Source organism: Uloborus diversus, chromosome 4 (genome assembly GCF_026930045.1).
Source record: "Uloborus diversus isolate 005 chromosome 4, Udiv.v.3.1, whole genome shotgun sequence".
Classification (NCBI taxonomy): Eukaryota; Metazoa; Arthropoda; class Arachnida; order Araneae; family Uloboridae; genus Uloborus; species Uloborus diversus.
In genome coordinates, this window is record NC_072734.1 from 48,701,813 (window position 1) to 48,723,588 (window position 21,776).

The window sequence follows — 21,776 nt, forward strand, 5'->3', positions numbered from 1 at the left end:
CAAGAATGTTTTTTGCACGAGAAAAGTTATTTTGGTTCAAGTAACACACTTCAAATCATTTTTTTCTGATCGCAGAAGACTTAAAAGAATCATTCACGGCTTTCTCTTTCTGATCAAGCAGCGTCATGCTTAAGATGAGTTTAACAAATACATTAGAGTAAATCTTAGATGGTTCGATTAACCGAATCTTTGTCTTAACCGGCGATCTGAAAAACTATTCAAAACTTGGAAATCCGACGTGTTTTCCCACCTCAGTATGAGAAATTCTTGGCACTTCGTTTTCTAACGTCTTTCGTGTTCTAAAAATAATATTTTTGGTACTATTTTTAGAACATATTCACCTTTGCAATATACCAGACAGCCCGGTTATCCCATCCAGAGACTGCAGTTTCGTTCTTATTAGATCTCATCAGTCTGGAATAGTGAACAACTGAGCTGGAGGCAGATGTCATTCCATTGAAGCTGAGAGTGCCAGCAAACTGGTAGATAAAGCAAATTTATCTCACCAGCGAGGCGGTTCGGCTCGACTATTAAAAAAATCGATTAAGAAATTAGTGCATGTGGTTCTTCCTTAGCCCTGGCTTAGGGGAAGTAACTTACTGCTAAGATTCACCCTTAATTCATAAAAAAAAAAAAAAAAAAAAAAATCGATGCATATTTTTAAAATTGGCTTCTAGGTACTCCACTTAAATAGCATTCAAAAGTTCAACAATAAGATCACTATTTAATATTTCAATAATCTCATAATTTTACTCAATCAGATGATGTTTTCATTTTTAGTCATTTCTGTCTAAAAAATTCAACGCCGAAAGTAGTTAAGTATTTTCGTTAGCTTTTTAATGTGTTTTCACGTCTTGTCACAACTTTTGAACAAAAAAAAAAAAAAAAAAAATCTAACCATAATATTAAGCTAGACTTTCTATTTTCTTAAAGTTTTTAGCAATTTAAAAAGAAAAATTGATTGTTAGCGTATCTAAACAGGAATTTTTAGCAGCGTGTTCGTGTTTGCTTAGAACTAAAGCACTTAGACGTAAAGAGGGGGAAGTGGTATGGTTAAAAATTAAGAGACAACTAGTACAAACAGCAGTTACTAGTTATCTCCGACTTTGGATGTAACTAGTTATGGTAGAAAAATCTCTCATCCGTTTTTGGGGAAAGAGATGGTATTAGCAGCCCTGGTAAGTGCTATTGTACAGCATGATTTAAACATATTTTCAATGAAAACCTACCTATGACTTGAACTTAGCAGGCGTTGAACCCAAAATTTAAAAAGATTCAATTTTCAACCTTAGCTTCTCACTGCCTCCCTTCTGTACTGCAGCAATTTTTTTCGTGAAACCTTTTTATGACAGCCATTGCATTCTGAGTTTAGTAACATGACATTGGAAAAGAAAAATCATTAACTTTTCTGTTGTTTACTCATTTTCTCAATAGATTCTTGAATTAAATATTTCGGAACATTCTAATTTTCATTCACGTTTGATGCATACCCTTCAACATGGGTTGATCTTTTCATTTGATTACAAACAGATTTAACGGAGACAAATTTATAACAAGCTAAACTACTGAGGGATTATTTGATGACGTCACGAGGGTGGAGAAAGGGAGGAACAGCAAAGAATACTCTAGGAAGATTTGTGATGTGTTCCTAGATAGAAGCTTATAATGGGAGAAATCAAAGTGCCATAATTGATGTTAAAGATGCCCGGAGGAACAGGAAAAGGTAATGCAGGGCGTCGAGGTTACAGGGATGGGTAGGCTCTTGCGCAATAGTTCGTACAAAAAAAGATTTTGGTGAGAAATACATCAGGCTCTTTTTCACTTTATTTTTGGAGCGTGCCAGTTTTTAGAACGACTCTTCAATATTAAACCCATTAGTAGCCATAAATGAATCATGCTATTTTACTGAATTTACTCACTAATGGTACTGTAAGGAACAATAGGGAAAATAAGAATTTTATTTAATATAGACATGAGTGTTGAGGCAAAAATCTGTCCCAAAAACTGTTTTTTGGAGTCTTTTCAGTAAAAAGAGGGGAATAATGCATTAAGCTTCACCATGTATTGAAGGGTTAAAACTATGCATATGTTACGCAAAAATAAAATGTGTCTAAATACCCATTCCCAGTGCAACTTATTAGACTCATCTTGTATTATTCTTCAAACGTGCAAATTTGTAAAATGTTATTAGTAAGCATTCAAAACACAAAATGAAAATTATGTGCGCAGTTTTACTTTTACAATAAAAGTAGTCAGGATCTTTGTTTTTTTTTTTTTTTTTTTTTTTTTTTCAAAATTTGAGAGCTTACGGGGTGTTTGAAAAGTCCTTGACACAGTTCGAAACTTCATAGAAAAGCTAGAAACTGTCGTATGAAGATGCGGTTTGTGCCATAATACTTCGCAGGTTCAAGAATTTTTTATGACATCGTAAAAAAAAAAGGAAGGGGGGAGCAAAAAGTATAGTTATAAGTAATCGGTGTATCGTCGCAGTAAGAAAAACAAACGTCATTTGAGGTGTGTAATAATTTTATAGAGCAGAACAATTTGCAGCTTTTCTATGAATTTTTAAAGTGTGTCTAGTAATTTTCGGACACCCTGTATTTTAAAGAAAAATCAACAATGTTAAAAATAAGTTTCATTTGAAACAATGAAAATGATTGTGCGCAAGTTAAAGACCTGTGGGAAAGTACGGGACGGATCCATATTTTAAACTAGAGGTGTCCCGTTCTTGTACAGAATGAAAGGTTATCTTTTTCTTTATATATTGCAACGCAATTGCAGAACACAAACCTTTGTGCCTTTTTTGCATCGATGTCTTCAATTGTAATATTTTTTCAACATAAATATTGTCTTTTAGCATTAAAAATAGAATTCAGTGTCCATCTATCATCGTTTCTTCTGATCAGGTACATAGCTTTGCATTTCAACCTCTTTACACTACAAATGATACAAATAGCTTTAGTTCGCTCCTTAATCCACATGTTTAATTTTCTGTAACTTCAAGTGTAACTTTACATTCATCTTTCCAGTACTTCTTTCTGTTGTTTGAAGTTTTTGCAGTTTTTCTCATTAACTGGCATAAGTTTCTGAAGTATAAATTAATATATTCAAAAAACAATGGCTAAAAAAGTTTCTTTTTAAACAAGTTGGGAGACCACTTTTAAAGAAATGCTATTTCTTTTCGAATACTCTCCAGGCAAATTTGAATTCTGCTGCATTTATCCGTGATGCTGCCGTTTATCTCAATGACTTATCCCAGATAAGTATAACTAAACATCTTTTCTAGTATGACAATGTTTATTGCCGAGCAAACGTGTTTATGGTCATAGTATTTGTTACCAAGCGAATATTATTCCGGTAAACTTCTCCTCGAGTATGGGTCTATCATTGCAGGTTCTATTTTTAAAAATAGTTACTAATAAATGAAAAGTTAATTGCATCATTAAAAAACATCTTATTCAATGTTTATTATGTGTAAGTATTCATTTCGACGAAGAGGTTCTGTTTTACACTGATTGTATTGCTTGTATGGAGTTTCCTCAATTTTATTTTTTATTTCCGAAAAAAAATCAAGAAACGCGGCGCGCAGTGATATCTTTTGCTTGATAGGGGTAATGATATTCGCTTTATATTAAAATATCATATTAAATTTAACATAAACAATTAATTTTACTGTCAGTTAACTTTATATTAAAGAACTTAATTTCAATTATTCTTTTTGAATATTCTTTTTAAATTTTAAACTTTCAAAAATACTTTTCTTATTGAATGAATCTACATTTTCATAGTTTTTCAGTTAGTGCATGCAGGTATTTCCTAAAAACTTCTTAATAATATCCATGTAGATTGACAAATCCTTTATGGGTAGTAAAAAATTTCAGATTGCATGTCGTAAAAAAAAGTAGGGAATATGTAATTATTAACATTATGTTCTTAGAGAAACCGAAATTATAAGTTTTCTGATACGGTACACAGTTTTGGAACAAATTCTGATTCAAAAAACCTCATCTGTAGTTGACTTCTTATACAGGAGTTTAATTGGTGGTTTTAAGAAATATTTTTTCAACTAATTACTGATTCTATTAACAGCTAATTCTTCTAAAATCTCTCATAGTGTTCACTTACCTTTCGATCACAACATTTCAAAAGTTTCTATGAGAAGAAAAAAGCAACAAGTTTTGCCTAAATTGATAATGAATCACTTTTGAAGAAAGTATGTAAAAATTTAAGTTTTACAAAAATCACGAGTAAAGTTTATCGAATTAGGAGAAATAAGACAGAAAATTGGAACGTTTTAGTAACTGCTGTTGTGAAAAATGTTTTGATTGAAAAGTAACATTTTTTCTTCTTAAAGTCATTCTTTCGACGAGCCTACGTTAGATTTGGGACAGCCTCGAAAAAATATTTATGCGCATGAGCTGAAGTATCGAAATGTTTTTCAAAGGTTAGATATCTAAACCTTTTTTTCGCATTAAATATTGCATTATTTTTTCCTGCTGATAAAAGAAATATGTCAAAAAAAAAAAAAAAAAAACTGAATTTGAATTCAGCTACAATGACTGGATAAGGGGTGGTTTCAAGGGGAGGGTCACAGGGATCATAACTCCCATCCTCCCTTAAACCGTTGACAATATTATCCATCCATATTGCATTCAAATATTTTTTTTGTAAAACGTAAGTCATTGTAGCAATTTTCTCGATTCAATAATTATTTTCAGGAGTAAATTTTTCAAAACAAATGATTAAAAAATTCTTTCATTGCTTATGAAATAAAGTAGAAATGCTCAAGCCTTATTAGGCGTCTTATTCCTTACCCATTTGGTGCTGCTTACTGACACTCAAACAGTTTCAGAAATTTCCTTTCCCAAAACCCCATATTCTTTATCATGACCCTCCTCCCCCCTAAAATGTAAGTCTTTATCCGCTCCTGGACTGGATAAAATTTAAGTGTGGCAGGAACTTGATGAAGGGAAAAATTATTTTAGGACTGTCAATCTCCTTCTGCCCACCCTTTTTTTTAATTTTATTTATTTATTTATTCATTTTTTTTTACGAGTACAATAACGAATTGATAAAAGTGAAAAGTCAATATATCAAAGGCAAATCCGCCAAAACATTCGCCAACGCTTAACCGCCCCATTACGCAGGCAGACTAATTTAACTTTTTTCTTTTCGGGGGGAAAGCAGCAAGAAACAAAAAGAACTTTTTCGGAGCCCGATTAAACCGCCCGAAGGTAGCGAAACAGGCTTGACGAGTCTGTGTTTCGGTCTTGGTTGTGCCCAACTCAAAACTCACATTGACGGCTGAGTTGTTTAGAAGAACTAGCTTCACGCGAGAAAGTTGTTCTATCCCATTTGCGTAGGGACTGAATAGCATCGCCTGAGCAATTTACAACCCTTCTCTGGAATTTTTTAATTCTTTTCCATGAACGAAATCTGTGCTATTTAGTTGTGATAATTTTGTTTTAATTTTCGGATTTTGTTCCTGCTAATTATTTTGCAAATAACCAGCCAATTGGAGATTTCAGGAGGAGTTGTTTCACATTAACTGCTTTATTGAATGAACCGATCAAATTTTTCATCATGATTTGCAACGTATCTTTTTAAATATTTATAATCGAAGAAAGTTAATTAATTTTATGTAAGATTTTCTATGTAAACACGAAAACTACTGAACATAAGTACTGATTCACGATAAAATGAGCAACCACTTGAATTTCCACCAAAAGTAAAAATAGAAAGATTTGGAGTTTAAAATATTTGATGAAAAGTTGTTAATCCATTTCTAGAATAGGCTAGAAAATATGTGCTTGGAAATATTTCAATCAAGCGAGCTTTTAAGACATAAACAATTGAAAGTTTCTTGTGCCTGTTAGCGATGACGATTTGCTCCTTGAAGATGAAGAGGATGAATTGGGATCACTTAATCTACCTCTGTCTCGTATTGACATGTGCTGGTATGTACAATTATGTTTTTAGTCATTGATATTTTTTAACTATCCATGTTTTTCTTCTTCATATTTTAAGCATTGAAACGCTTTTCTTTCTTTCTTTCTTTCTTTTTTGAAAAACAAAGACTTGAACGTTGAAGTTGTGATTCATAAACAAACAGCAGCAAAGAAAAAATAAAAGCTGCTTAATTCATTTTACCACGCTTCAAACCAAACAATTTTAAGAGGGTGGGATACATTTTATTTTAAGCACTGAAATGTAAATTGAACTACAAACGATGGTCGAAAATTTCACTTCATGTCTTAGAAAATTCGCCTAAAAACTCATTTATCAATTTTTCTTTAAAGCGTCAAGATTCATCTCCGTAGAAAAAAACATTTCTCGAAAAATATTTGAGAGAAAAAAAAAGATTTTGCAAACCCTAAACAGAACTATTTAATTAATTTAGTAATTAATGGGCAATGGAAGTAAATGAAGTATTGCAGTGTTGCCACTTAACTATTCAAAAATGTATGTAATTTTCCGATTGTATGTGCATTAAAATTCCCAAATTTTAATTATTTTTAGTTTAAACTGTAAAAATTTAACTTCATAGTTTTTACACACGTGAAATTATTTTTTAGTGGGGCATGAAAACTTCTTGCTTTTTTTTAGTGTCAAAAACCCATTGAATAATAGTTTTAAATAATTACTTAGCATATCCAAACAACACTAATTAATCAATTTATTAATTAATAAAATATTAAATAAATCAAGGATTAAATGTATGACATTTTACAATTTATTTAGGCAAGATTGTATGTAACCCTTTAAATTATACAAATCTCCCCTACAATTATTCTCTATTTGCTTTACTTAGAAACTTCGTTTCATTATAGCCCTATTCCAGTTTTAAACTTTCAAATTACACTTTTTTCACGTAACTTTACTTTTTACTAGATGTCTTTCAAAATGTATTTTATGCACAAACCTAAATATTCTAACTTTGCTCTCTGAGATCCTGGGAGTATTGTACAAACGTTGCTTTTTCATTACAGAAAACTGCAGTGATATTAGCAGTTATTAGAGGCGCCGATTTTCAAAGTCTCAACATGCATAAACTAAGTTAGGATTTACTAATGCTATAAATTATACTAATATTAATAGATTAAAATAAAAACGCCAAAGAGAGAGAGAGAGAGAGAAGAGCAGTACCTACACTTCCCCGTTGCCACAATTGACAAATTTTCAAGATGGACAATTCCTCTGATTTTCTGATGAAATTGACGCTTATGTATAAAATATTGTTATTTATGGATAAATCAACAAGGGTTTTTTGTTATTTCTAATACGACTAAGAAATTTTCTCCCATTACTTCCAAAAGTCTTCTGAGAGGACATCTTAACAATAATTGGAATGAAGGGCATCCGCCTATATAATGCATTGAGGGGGAGGGGGACGGCCGGGGAGCCCTCCATCTTTTTATAATAAGCAAAAATTATTGATATTTGAAATAGGAAAAGTAACCCTCCGAGTTCATATTCTAGACATTCGGAAAGACAAAATTGATTTGCTTTCATACTTCGTTAACGTTGTAATCGTACCGGCATAAGGATTATATACATTTAAACGTACTCGTAAACCAAGACCATTTCTAGCAGTCACTTACCTATTGAAATACTTCGTGCACTTAAATCCGTTTAGTGTGTTAAAATATAAATGACGTTATATTAAACTTTGGGAATAGCAAGCATTTAGTAATTACTAAAAAAAATGCGTACTCCTTCAACTTATTATTTTAACCATTTGTTTTTGTTTTCAATTCGCTCGAGTTCGCAAGTTTTATTCCATTCATAATGAAAAAAAATGTAGTCCAATTGATACTAAAACTATAAATACTTTGTTGACAAAAAAATAATTTTTTCTTCTTTCTGAAACTTGAAAACGACTTAACCAATATCTCAGACTAACACACTTCTGAAAATCCAGATTAGTTGCATATCCTTTTAGCGCATATAAATCGTGATCAAAGAATGTATTGGAAAAAGTAAATCTCTCTCAAAACTTTCCTGATAAAATCTCACTAAGACATTTCATCACTGCAAAAATCAAAAAGAAAAATTTATCATCAGAAAATCAATCCCAGTCATTTAAAAATCGTATATATAATTACGTTTTTCAATAGCATGCTTTAACATCTGTTATTCAAATTAAGCATAAAGAACGTACAACACTTCGTTGTGAATGTAAACTTAATGTGTCCGGTTATGCAAACAATGGTGGAGTAGTATATAAACAGTTGTAATATTGCTCTTTGTGAGTGGAAAAAATTTACTGATATTCTCCACCTCATCAGCAGTTTTAGTTGGTTCAGCTACTTCACTCAAATGAGCTTGTAGAATATTTTTACTAAAATTTAAAACAGTATTTGAAGATAAAACTTAAAAGTGCTCTATTAACAGCGAATAAATTATTATACCATTTTATTTTTTCTAACATAACTAAAACCAGAAGGGTTAATAGTTGTCTCCACTTTTAAACTTATGAATGCATGTAAATTAGCATTTGTAAAGTGAAGTTCTCAAATCAGAAATATGCTCAAAAGTTCCATGTAGTTTTGTAATAAAACGAGTACACTGCATTTTAATATTAGAGTTTTATGTTTATATCGGTAGTTCTTCTTCGTCTTCTTTATATACTTTTCTTACTTGCGAAAATTTATTCATGATACTATATTTAAGAATAGTTCAGATAGTCACGACTTAAATGAAAAAAAAAAAAAAAAAAACCGAGCATACAATTAGAACTATGGAATGTACCTTTGTTTATAGAACGTACATTACTTACTGTTATAATAATTAAATGTGTTGGGCTCCTCAAATATGTTTTATACAGCTTCAAATTTTTAATGTCTCAAATTTACAGTTTGGTGCTTTATAGCATTATTTAAAAAAAATGCATGGTACTTAATACAGCATTATATATACCAAAAATTTGTTTCAAAGTAATGCAGCAAAATCAATGCATAAAGCTTATTTATTTATGTAAATATATTGCATTAATATTAAAAGCAATATTTTGAAACATAGTATTAGTTTAACAGGTACGATAAGCCTTGCAAAATGACATCAGAATACTGAAAACGACAATTGTCAAAATGCTCATTTATAACTGCTTAAGGAACAACAAAACATTTTGTACGACAAGAGAAGACAAAAAGAAAATCACCCTAAAATCTTATTTCCTAGTTTTTCATTTTGTTATTGCTACATTCTTTTTGAAACCGAATCTGTTAATTCTTGATCCGTTCCGATAAAAACAATTGTTTCCTCATTTCCTTTGCGCGAAACGATCGGCAGCTATCAGCAACTCTTACTTCAACTTGTGTAAAATTAACCCAAAATAGGAAAAATTACAAACCAACCGTGGTTTTATCAAACGACCGTTCTGCACTTTCAAGAAGTGGAGATAAATGCTCGCATTATTGTTCCCTTTATCTGCTTAGCACGTGTTTTTCTACTTCCTGTTGCCAATCTGATTTTTCAAATGATTCACAAGTGAAATTTCGGATTGTTTTCTTCTATGCAGTCAGCTAGTTAGTTACCGGTCTTTTTGTGATTTCTCGTTCTCCTTGAAGCAGACATGAGAAGAGCGATTGCTTAACGTTTCAATGGTTAATAGAGATTTTAAAATTTCAGTACAGTTTTCGAAGACAATCGTTTAATTGCAATTACTTAGCCTTTTTTCAATTTAAAAAAGAATGAAATTCAGTTCATAGTTATAGTTGATATACTGAGATGCAATTATTGCAAAATTTACATCAAATACTTCAAAGTATGCTTTATTAATGAATAGTTTTTTTAAGCAAAATAAAACGCAGAATCGCAAAATCATAACTTTTTCATAAAGTTTTTAACTTTATAAATAATTTTGATACTACATGCTGAACTTAATTTTTGCTTCATCATGCTTCATATTTTGTAAAGAGCATTTTCTCCCTGCTGCGATTGTTCCTCCTTCTTTTACGAATAATTTAGTCAACCAAAATTAAGAAATGGTAGGTGTAAAAAATTTAATAGTACGGTGGAACCTTGGTTATCCCGAATTTTGTTACACCAACATCATTGAAAAACGGTACATTGTCAAAAAAGGGAAATGATTGTGTTTTATCGCTGTTGTTTTAAAACGTTTTCTGTAATTTACTGTATGTGTAACCAAGAGTATATGATGAACGATAACATATCTAAGTGATATTCAGGAGTCCATCCAGGTTTCAATCTTCAAGTCTGCATTTCTGAATGAAAGTTTTTTTTTTTTTTGAACTTTCTTAATTTTGTAAAAAAAAAAATATGTTTTGGGTATTTTCTTTTTTATTGGGTATTATCTCCTACATTATTTTGTGAAAAAAAGAATTTGCTACTTCATAAAGAGTATTTATAATAATCACACTTATAATATGAAATCTCTATGGCTCTAAATATTTCTCTGGGAATGACTATGTGCTGTACTTGTGCTAACTGATGCTGTTTTTTTTTTTTTTGAAAAAGTGTAATGTATTGTTTTCAATACAGTTGATCCTGCTTACAAGTTAGAAAGAGTTGTTTTTGAAAATGAAATTTTATGAAAGAACTTGTTTTAAGGCATGAAAATTTGTAAAGAAGCCACTTTTACTATTTAAAATTTGTGAAGTTACCGCAAAACGGACCCAATTTGTATCTGTATAGCCTATGATATTGCATTAAAATTGTTTTAATAACAGCATTATGTAGTGTGAAAACATATTATTTAATAGTTTTAATGCATACATTTCAATCATTATTACCTTATAACGGCATTGTGTTTTTTAAGCCGGGATAACTTTGGTGTTCCTCTCTATCTATTGTGCTTCCACACTCAAACTAAAGATGCGTTGTCGCTTTTTTTCATGAGATGAAGTTAAGTTCTTATTGTATGCTTTTGGAGAAATGTTGTTTTTAGCCTTCATATAAAATACTTACTGCGTGGTAAAACATTCATGTATTGCAACTATTGTAGACATTGGATCTTTGATAAAACAATTTGAATTTTGTTATCTATGGGAGCTACCCTGCGGGTAACAGTATTTTGTAATGTACAATACAAAATATACGCTGTACAGAAGATCTTTTACCTCAGAGTATTGTATTTTTAATCTTTTTTTTGGTAGTTTAATTGAACTAAAAAATACATTTTGAGTGATTTTTTAAAAAATGTTAAAACCAGAGTGACTAACAGATATGCTAATTTCATTATTATCAGTTACCTAATTTTTTCTAGAAAACCTTATATCATCCAAATCTGTATGGGAATTCATTTAAACTATGTAATTCAGCTTAAAAATACAATAATCAAGGGTAAAAAATCTTGTATAGAATGTATATTTTTCATTTAGTGTTACTGTTTATCTTTTAAATGTCATTCAGTTATCCGTGTATTTAACCACACATGTCTAAATGCAGACATAACCCATTTTCCAATGAAGTGTTAACAAAAAAATTGCAACTGACGCTTGAAAATTATTCCAGTAAAGAGAAGAACTGAAAGCGTTTTTGGGCTTCCCCCCCGCCCCCAAAATACCCAAAATATAAACTCAAAACCATCATTTCTCTTCAATTAAGAGAAAGCAGTGAATAACAGTTAAGAATATAATTATCTCCAGCCATTTAAAACACTTCTTTTATATCCTTGCATTTGTTTAATGATCCGGGAGAAATTTGTTGTTCCGCTCTACCTACAGTGCTACTAAACTCTGATAAACTATGTACCAAAGTTAGGAAACAATCTCGATAAGTAAGAAATCTATGCCGAAAACAACACTTTAAATGTATCTAATAGATAAAATCCATTAATTGGACATAATGAACAGAAATATTGAGAAACATAACTGTAATCAATTCCTTAAAAACATTCTAAGATTTAAATGGAATACGGCAAGGAAAAAAGAGAAATATACCATTTTGCTTTTTAACGTTGAGAGTGCTTGGTGTTTTATATTAAAAAGAAGAACACGTTCAAATGCTTGCAACTTGAAATAATTTTTTGGGGGATCTTAAATGTAAGGTAATTTTTTAGAGCTATTGTTTATGTAAAAGTGTAAATAAACTGATTAATTTTGTACTTCACTTCGGATTTCTTATGTCCTTTCTGGCGAACTATGCTCATTCAGTACTCCCATCTTTAAAATTATTTACTTCTTTTTTAATTTGTGACATTGGGTGCGTATAAAACAGTGAAAGAAAGAACATAAATAGAATTTAAGAAAAACTTCTCAAATTATATTCTTAAATCAAAGGAAAATATGTATTTTTTTTTTAAATCTATGCTCTTTTAATCATCACGCAAAATTTATTTTTACTTTAAAATTTGGTATTTCAAAGAGTGGACCTCTGAAACATCATAAAATTATTTATCCTATTACTATTGTTTTCTTTTTAAAATTTTCTGAACAATGGATTAATTGTTTCCGCACTTTTAAAGTCGTCTTGAATCAATATTTTTCACACGATTTGATTTGCGTATTTTTCCTCGCTGTTGTTCTTTGTATTAATTCAAAGATAGTCGTTTATTTAACCTATATTTCAGTTTTAAAGGACCCCATTTCTATCTGAGTTATCCGCTTCTAAAATTAGTTCTATTTTGAAATACTTCACATACTTTGAACTTATTTGTGCTGGTGCTGCTTTTTACTATATCAATAAGGAACGACTTTTTTCTGCGAAATGTGGTTGAAACGTTCTTTAAGGGGGGGGGGGGGTTCCAGGAAACAAAAATCTTCAAATTTTGCAATTATTTTTAACCTTTAAAAAACTTTTCCGTTTTTTTCTGCTTAAAGGACGTTTAAATCTTGTTTCTATCTTAGTTAGAACGAAAAATATATTTTTTTTGAATGCATTTAACTAGTATTATATTTAACTTTCAAACTTTAAACGTGTTTTTCTCCATGATGAAATTTTTCCCGATATTTTGCATTCAAACTCTTAAAAGTCAAGAACTTATAAAGATAAAGTAATGAAATTTGGAGCATATCTTTTTCAAACAGTTTACTTTAGTTTTTATTCGTCAAATTTGAAAGAAAAAAAAAACGTTTTTTTTTTGTTTTGCAAAAAATATGATTTAAAAAAAAAAAGTATCCTCGAATTTTTCGAAATTTTCCTTCAAATATTTTCTATTTTTTATTGAACTAATATTTTTGAAATCGTCAAATAAAAATTAAAGCTTAGATATTTGTGCGTAATTTTCGGAAAAAATTTTGAAAATAGACCAAGAATATTTTTAGTTTTAGCGATTTAAAGCAACCCCATTTAAAAAAAAAATTTAAATTTAAATGATTTTTTAAAAATTTTTATGTTATAATTTTGCTTATTAAACAGATGGTGAATCAGTGCAAAAATCATAAAAACTCTAAACTGCTTAGTAATTTTTTTTTTTGAAAAATGTGTCCCGGACCCCTTTAAGGTAATGTTGCTATTTCAGCAGCTCATTGATTCATCATTTGATAAGAAAAAAAAAAAAACAAAAAAAAAAAAAAAACATGGATGTGAAAACAAATATCATTTTAGTAAACGACACAAAAATGATTCATTTTTTCGAACAAAGTAAAGTTTCGGCAATCAAGGATTGCAACCAAGTTTTAAAACATTTTTTAAATATTTCTTTCTTTTTGTTTTCTCCTTCTTTTTTTCTGACTCTTCCTTTTTTTTTCTTTTCGTATTTCTATGCTTTACAGTTGAATTTTCCTTGTTTTTTAAATTTATAATTCTTCCTAAATGTCAGTAAATCTTTTCAGATTTCTCATTCATACTAAACATCATAAGAAAAGAACACTAATAATTTGGAAAACAAAGATTAACCATATTCTAGTGTTCATTTATTTTGTTGAAGAACAGATGAACAATAATTTACGCAAAAGGCTACACCACCGTAAGCTGCGTTGATATCGTAAATTAGCTAGCGTGTAATTTCCCGAAATAGTACTGCTTAAGCGCAAATTATTTCACAATAAATCCAACCAACAGTCATTAAAGATTATACACACGGATACATTAAGATACATTACATTAAGATAATTACACAGATACATTAAGATAATTATATATAGATTTTATGTCATTAAAGATTATACATTATATTATATTCACAGTATATTTGAATAGGGGAAATATAGAGTTTCTTCTGCTAAATATGCCATTTATTTTTATTAATTATGAATTTAAGTTTAGATTTACTATTTTTAGAGAAAAGCTAATTTGAAATATGTATAACCTTTTAAACTGCAATAATTATAAAAATCTTTTTCTACCCTATCAAATATTTCGAAGTTCTAAAGATAAAAGTCATTGTCGAAACAACTCCTTACTTTAACGAGAACATTGAGAACTTCTAATTCATTTACGCAGCTGTCAAAAAAAAAAAAGTGCATTTGTCTTTCGATGGTCAAGATTTACTCAAAGCGCTGACAGAGAGACAAAGTACTTTGAATGTAGTTCACGCAGACATCTCTAATAACCCCTTAATAGGTACGTAAAGAGCATTGAATTCTTTCTCCATCTCTGGTTAAGTAGGTGCTTAGTCTGAGTTATTGCAGCCTAGATTTTCAACTTGACCGCTACTTGGGCCTGGATAGACAACGTTTTAGCTTTGACTTGATGAGGATCCGACTTTGTTTTTAATATTTTTTGTTTTATGTGCTTATGAAACCAGGTACGCTTATAATGTCGTATTCAGTACGGCTTACGTCTTGAATGAACCAGAAGGTTCGATTATCTTCATTAAATATAGAACAGTGTAAGTATGGTCTGGTTTGTTGAATGCAAATCGTTGGGTTGAAATCATTTCCTAAACAATAGTTAGAATTTCCTTAACAGTTTTATGTTGGTATTAGAAATGTATTCAGAATTACATATAACCCGAGTTTTAAGCCATCATAAGTTCCATTAGCTGGTGTAATGAAGAATTGGGAGTTACATCTTTTTATAATTTATTCTTTCGTGTTGTATAAATACAGTGGTTTTCAATTTTTTTCACATTGTAGGTTTTAGATATCAGTCTAACTTAAAAGTTCACATTATAACATAAATTATTTTCAGATAAAAAAAGAACCGTCTCCAAAAAACAAAGAGGAACTAAAGAGTAAAAAATAATGAGTCATACTTACATACGATTTCCTTCCCAAACGTATAAATCAAATTTATTTTACAATGCCAGTAAAAAAATCATCTGAACTAAACACTCAAGTATAAAATAAACACAGATTTTAATTACTATATGATGAATTATTTTAATACCTAACTAATTATATACGATCTCTTAATTTTTAATAACGCTTTGAAGTCGGGGCCTCCTAAAGTAACTGAGTAGGTTTAGATTTAAAGACTAATTTCGCGTTTAGTTAAATTAGTGTTCAACTCAGGTGGGTTGTCAGTTACGTTAGGTAGTAGTTCATAGGAGTCCCCGACTTCAAAAGGTTATTAAAAATTAAGAGATCGTATATAATTAGTTAGGTATTAAAATAATTCATTTTATAGTAATCAAAATCAGTGTTTATTTTATAATTGGGTGTCTTGATGACCTTGTAACTTTAAAAAAACTTCACACCAAGAGGAATAAAGTTAATCATACTCTAAAATAACGATTTTAGGCGTGCTCTGCAGTACAAAATACATTTTTCGAATGTCCGTGTGTAAGTTATGCTCTGAAAGTCGGAAAAAAAGTTTTCTGTACTGTTGTCAAGCAACGCAAAAAGTGTCAATCCGTTGTGCGCTGCAATTATTTTGAAAGCAGTGGCGAAGATAATGGCTGAACACTTTCGGCTAGACTAGTGGATATACGGAATTTTCTTGACACATTTCTCATCAAAGTTCCAGTTTCTACTTTTATTTTGAATTACATCTTTTATGCTCTTATTTTCATTTGGTTTGGTGCATTTGAATTTGTCGTGTAGACCTGTGAAGAGAAGGATTAGCTCTCAGGATTCAGCAGATCTAAAAAAGAAAGCACTGTTGTAAAGCTCTAAAATTTTTGACTTTGCGGTCGCGTCATCAGTTATTTCATAAAACAAAATCATGCGTATTTCGTTTTCTGCTTTCTTGAAATAACATCCTACCTCGAGATCATTCCTGTTGCCGGATCAATTTCAAGTAGCGCCATTTTTAATTAAAATTAGAAGATTAAAAACAGTTGTCATATTAACTTTTCACACAAGCACGAGTAACATCAATTTTAAACAAACATTTTTTGAAAATGAATCAACTCGATCTATGAAGTTCTTTGGTATTTGAGGGAAGCAAACTAAAATCCGGTTTAAAGAAACGTTTATGTTCTTTTAATAGGTTTGTAAGACACTTCAAACCTTTCCCCATTCTAATTAAGTACATGTTTAAGCTCATTGTTTGCAGCCTACATTTTCAACTTGACCCCTGCTTTTAACTCGTTTCAGGTTTGATCTACTCAGAAAAAAATAATTCCCTTTGCAATAGAGAGAGAATTCCTCATTTTGTTTCAACTGACAGATTATTTGTGTTTTAACAGCATAGGTAATCTGTCAGTTCCAGCTGATAGGTTATCTTTTACTTCCAATCTCTAATAATGAATTCTTAAATTTATTATAGTATATTTTTGAAAGTCAATTATTGCCATAGCATTCGGGTATCTAAATTGATCCTACCGTTACACAAGTAAAAAGCGAAAAATTGTGATTTTTTTAGAAAAAGACTATTGATGCAATAATCTTTCAATTATTTATGGTTTGCAGACAATGTAACCAATTATACAAATAGAACTTCGTCACAATAAATGAAAGGGCTTCATTTAAAGTTCTAATATATTCAAAAAAACAGAATGCCTCTTTAGCACAAATGTTGAAATTACCTTTTTAGAAAATTAAAATCTTTATTTAGTAAAAGAACGACATCGAACGTTCGAGGAATGAAAAATAAAGATTTTCTCCCGAACTTATGATTTCTGTAAGTGTTAAAAAAGAAGTGAGAATAGGAATCATTTTTAGCAGCAAGCCATTCCATTAAAATATGGAATGAATATACAGGTTGTTGCGTTTTAACCTGCAAGACCTTTATTTTCGCAACCGTTAGTCCTAGATGTATACTTCCAATTGCAAAAATGTTCAGAGTTAAGATACTGAAAGTTTGAAGTAAAACTAAAAATGATTCAAAAAAATACAAAATTTAACTTTTTATACGGGCCTTAGGTCCCCTAACTAGTATTTTGAGAAATAATCTCCATTGAAAACTATTACTGACACAAAAAATCATGACATTTGTGCGATCAAAACTCAAGGAGATATTCCATTTCCAAGTTTTGAGGGACCATACAGAAGTTGAGATTGGAACTTATCGTCCTTTCAGAAGAATGACAGGTCGTCAAAATAAGAAGAACAAGGTATTTATATTTTTTATTATTATGCAAAAAAAAAAAAAAAATGCAAATGTTATTCCGTGATACGCAAAAACACACTACACAAATTCCAGCAGTTTGAGAGAAACCACGCTCTATGCACACATATCATTTTAAACACTTGTTAACCGCTATATTTTCCCCCAAAAGGTGTTATTGACGGCGAGTGAAAAGTGGTTTAAGTCACAAAACGCTGCGTTTCATATCTCGGTGAATGTTGGTCGTACTAATTTCAAACTTTTTTTGTTGGAGTTATTTTTCAATGGAGATTATTTCCCTAAATATAAATTAGGGGAACTGGGATACGTATAAAAAGTTAAATTTTGTATTTTTCGACTAATTTTTATTTTTACTTCAAACTTTCAATACCTTAACCCTGCATCTGATTTTGAACACAGATTCGGAACTTTCTTTTCGTCAGAGCACATTCAGATCACATTTTTTGAGTTTAAGTATTCCAAACGTGGTTGCAATGCATGTACAATCGGAATATGAAGTGTTGTTATACTATAAATCCACAACCAGTCTCAGTAAAAAAAGCTTTAAATTATTTATACAATGAATCCTATTCTAGCAAATTAATTATATCGCCCGTTTACTTTATAACACTCCGTCCTAAAATAACATTATATGTAACAAGAAAAACGTTTGAAAGTTGAATTTCAAGTCTATTTGAATAGTTAGTTTTATTAATTTGAATGGCAGCTCATTTATACTTTCATATTTTCTTTTTGAGCTAGATTGATTGCTAAACACCTTGTTTTCCTCGCTAAAAAGATAACATTTACCAGCTTTGTTCTTTATCAATATTTTAAACGTTTGTTCGTAATTGCAGTTTGAAGCATATCAATTAAGGTAGCTGAAGAAAGTAAATAGTTTGAAAGGATTTGAGGAGAGAAAAGTAGGTATGACCTTCATAATTGCATTCGCAGTTATAATGAATGACTTATGTCGTTATTTTAATGTGAATGGTTTACAAATATAAACAAAAGTAAATATTTTGAATGACTTTTGTAGCAGGATTTATAACACTTCAATACTTTAATAGAAATCAAAACGCCTCAACAGATTATCAGTCAGATTGCTGTCTGAATTACTAACTTCTTGGTGTGGAATGCATTTTTATGAAATTCGAAACAGTGTAATGTGGACTTCCGGTACGACGCGATTCGAATTACGCGAAACTGTTATAACGTAAGATTTTATAGCTAACTCAAATTCCTTGTCCGCAACATGAACATTTTCAGAAAGGAATCGAGGGGCTTAGATATCGCCTTCGTTATTGGCTGCTAAATATTGGTTTTGTGAATGGACATTCTCTCAACATCACAAAAAGCGGAAGTTTCCCTCACTGTATTAACCAATCATCGCTTTGTTACTGCGAACAAACTGCATTTTTCATTTATTTTTTTCATTCTAAATATAAAGTTGATGAAATATAACTTCACCTAGCACAATGTTTGTCTAAAATTTGTGAAAAGGGGGAAAAAAGCGCAAATTTCTGGCAGTTAAAGAAAAGGTAAAGATTTTCGATATGCTTGAACAACTAAAAAGTGCGTCGAATACAATTACTGCATATGTACTAGTGGCGTCACTACGGAGGGGAGGGGGTGGTGCGCCCCGAGTGTCACACATCTGGGGCGTGACACCCAGAGTAGAACTGCAAGTTTCTGAAAAATATGAAGCTAAAATGTATTTTTAAGACTGCAAATTTGAAAATTTTCGGCGGGAGATCCCTCGGACCCCCTCCATTCCACCTCGCATCATGGAGTTTATACTATACCCAGAATTAGGTTCATATTGTCAGTACTTAGATTGAAAATTGAATGAATTTCATGCTTACATAGAATAATAAAACCTTTTTATTTTTTGCGTTTGTTGGGGTGGGGGTGACACCCCAAATAACCTCCCCGCTTGTCACCCATGCTAGGTACGCCACTGTTTAAAAATGTTTACCACCAATGTTTAAAATAATTGGGTGTGCTAATAAAAAAATTCTTTTTCACACCCTTTTCAACAACGCGAAATTTCTACTTACGCGAATCATCTATAGGAACGCATCCCTCACGTAAGTTGAGACTCGACTGCATTGAAATATATGAGTCGTTTTGAACTAAAAATGATATCGTTTTATTTTTGGTGGCTCCTTTTTTTAGATGGGAAGTACATAAAAAGAAAAAACATTTCATACTTGTTCATTAAATTTTGTCAACAAAAAAAAAAAGAATAAGTGCCATTGTGCAAAAAAGTAACGATAAAACAAAAAATATATTCAAAGCACAAAAAATACAAGAATTTGCAGCCGTCAAGAACGATGAAAGATATTTCTCCGGTGACTTAGCATCCAAACGCTGACAGTTTTCTGCATTGCAAAATGGGTTCTTTAAACCTTAAAATACTTGTCTGTACCTTTTTGAAATATTTTTGTGCCTTAAATATGCAATTTTATAGTTACTTGTTTAAACTTTTTTCATCTCGTTACACCAACGTCATGCTTGTTTCACCTCATTACAAACGCATTTGATTGCCTACTATAGCCATAATAATATTTAATTTGTTTCCTTTCTGCTTATGGCATCTCATACTTAATTTTTTTTACCTCTCATGCCGGTAGGTCAAATAACTCCTTTCCATATTAATATACTAAAGTTAATGTTTAATGTAACTTTTTTTAAATCTTTAAACGTTAATAAAGTATCTATTAAGATGTATAATTTCATTGTTGACCTGCCTCTCAAGCTATCTACAAAATGTTTTTGCAGTTCCATAGCTTTCTACTCTCTGCTAAACAGAAAACTAACATAAATCACCAAACCATTGTCAAAAACGTTGCGTATTTTTTAGAGACGGTGCGGGAAACTAACTCAATCACATTTTTTTTTAATTTTTCCATAAAAAAACATTTTAGAACTGACTGCTGGAGGTTTAAAAACTAACGTCTTAAGTTTTACCAATCCTCTTTTTAAGTTAGGTCAAAATATTTCAAATACCTTATCCACAACGCCACAACCATTATATGAATTGATTACTTCAAAGAGGGCGTAAGTCGCATCTAAGGCCCTGATTATTGACAATTTATAAATGAGTGTTACATAAATGTCATACAAGCTTTAGAAAACATGAATGTACTTTTAATGCTTTTAAAAAAGTGTCTCATAAGTATTTCATTTTTTTAATCGAAAAGATACTGCTGAATATTAAATGTACCCAAATAGCACACAGCACACGTAACGTTTATGACCTGGTATGTCTACCTTGTATGTAGCGGCTTGTTTTTATTCATGCAGCGCATCATAAATCATACTTCATTTAAAATAAATTTTATAGAGTTGAAATTTGATTATTTTTAATTCCGTTGTAATGAACCTCCGATAGAAAATAGCTATAATGACTGTTGACTACTAGAAGTACGTTTTCACTCTTTTATGTGTTTTTGTTACTAATCAACGCTGATCTGAAGTTTCGTGAAAATATTGTTTTACATAATGAAAAATGACTTTTTGTAAAAAAATAACAACAAAACAAACTTAACTCTTTAAACATTATTTTAGGACATTATATTTAAAGTACTCAGTTCTAACTGTTGCCTTGTTTTTTTTCGGATATTTAGATAAATAGTTTTGAAATTTTGACTCCCACTTCATGTTTCAAAATTAACTGCCTGATCCTTGTAATTAAAAATAGTCATTAATCATACATTTTTCATTGTTTAAATATACAGGGTGTTCAGTTTTAACCTGAAACACCTCTATTTTTGCAACCGTTAGTCCTAGATGAATACTTTCAATTTCAAAAATGTTTAAAATCAGATGCAGAGTTAAGATATTGAGAGTTTGCAGCTAAAATGAAAATGAGTCAAAAAATGCAAAATTTTTGTCGGATCCCTAAGTTTCCTAACTTATATTTATCGAAAAAAACTTCCAACACAAAAAGTTTGACCTTAGTGTACCCAATATTCACCGAGATATGAAACGCAGCGTCTTGTGACTTGCACCACTTGACACTCGCCGTCAATAACTCCTTTTGGGAGAAAATGTAGTGGTTAACAAGGGTTTAAAATCATATGTGTGCATAGAATGTGGTTTTTCAAATTCTTCGAGGTTTCGTAGTGTTTTTTTGCTTCCCATGGCATAACATTTGTATTTATTTATGAATAGCAATGAAAGAAATAAATACTTGGTTTTTTTTCTTCAACAACCTCTCATTCTTCTGAAAGAGCTTTTAGTCACAATCTCCTCTTATGTATTGTCCCTTAAAACTTTGAACTCGAATATGTCCTTGAGTTTTGGTTGCACAAATGTCAAGTTTTTTAGGTTAGAAAATTTTTTTAATGGAGATTATTTCTCTATATATAAGTTAAGAGACTTAGAGTACCCGTATAAAAAGCAAAATTTTGTCTTTTTTTTGACTCAATTCT

At 30.7% G+C, this 21,776-nt stretch overlaps 1 protein-coding gene across 1 annotated transcript in view; it reads left to right on the forward strand.

Moving 5' to 3' along the window:
• Positions 1 to 5,430: 5,430 nt before the first annotated feature.
• Positions 5,431 to 21,776, forward strand: part of LOC129220173 (uncharacterized) — a 146,786-nt gene continuing 130,440 nt past the window's right edge. The window contains exon 1 of the mRNA XM_054854527.1: positions 5,431 to 5,957. Within this exon, the coding sequence (XP_054710502.1) occupies positions 5,879 to 5,957 (79 nt within the window). The 5' untranslated portion in view covers positions 5,431 to 5,878. The remainder of the gene's footprint in view (positions 5,958 to 21,776) is intronic.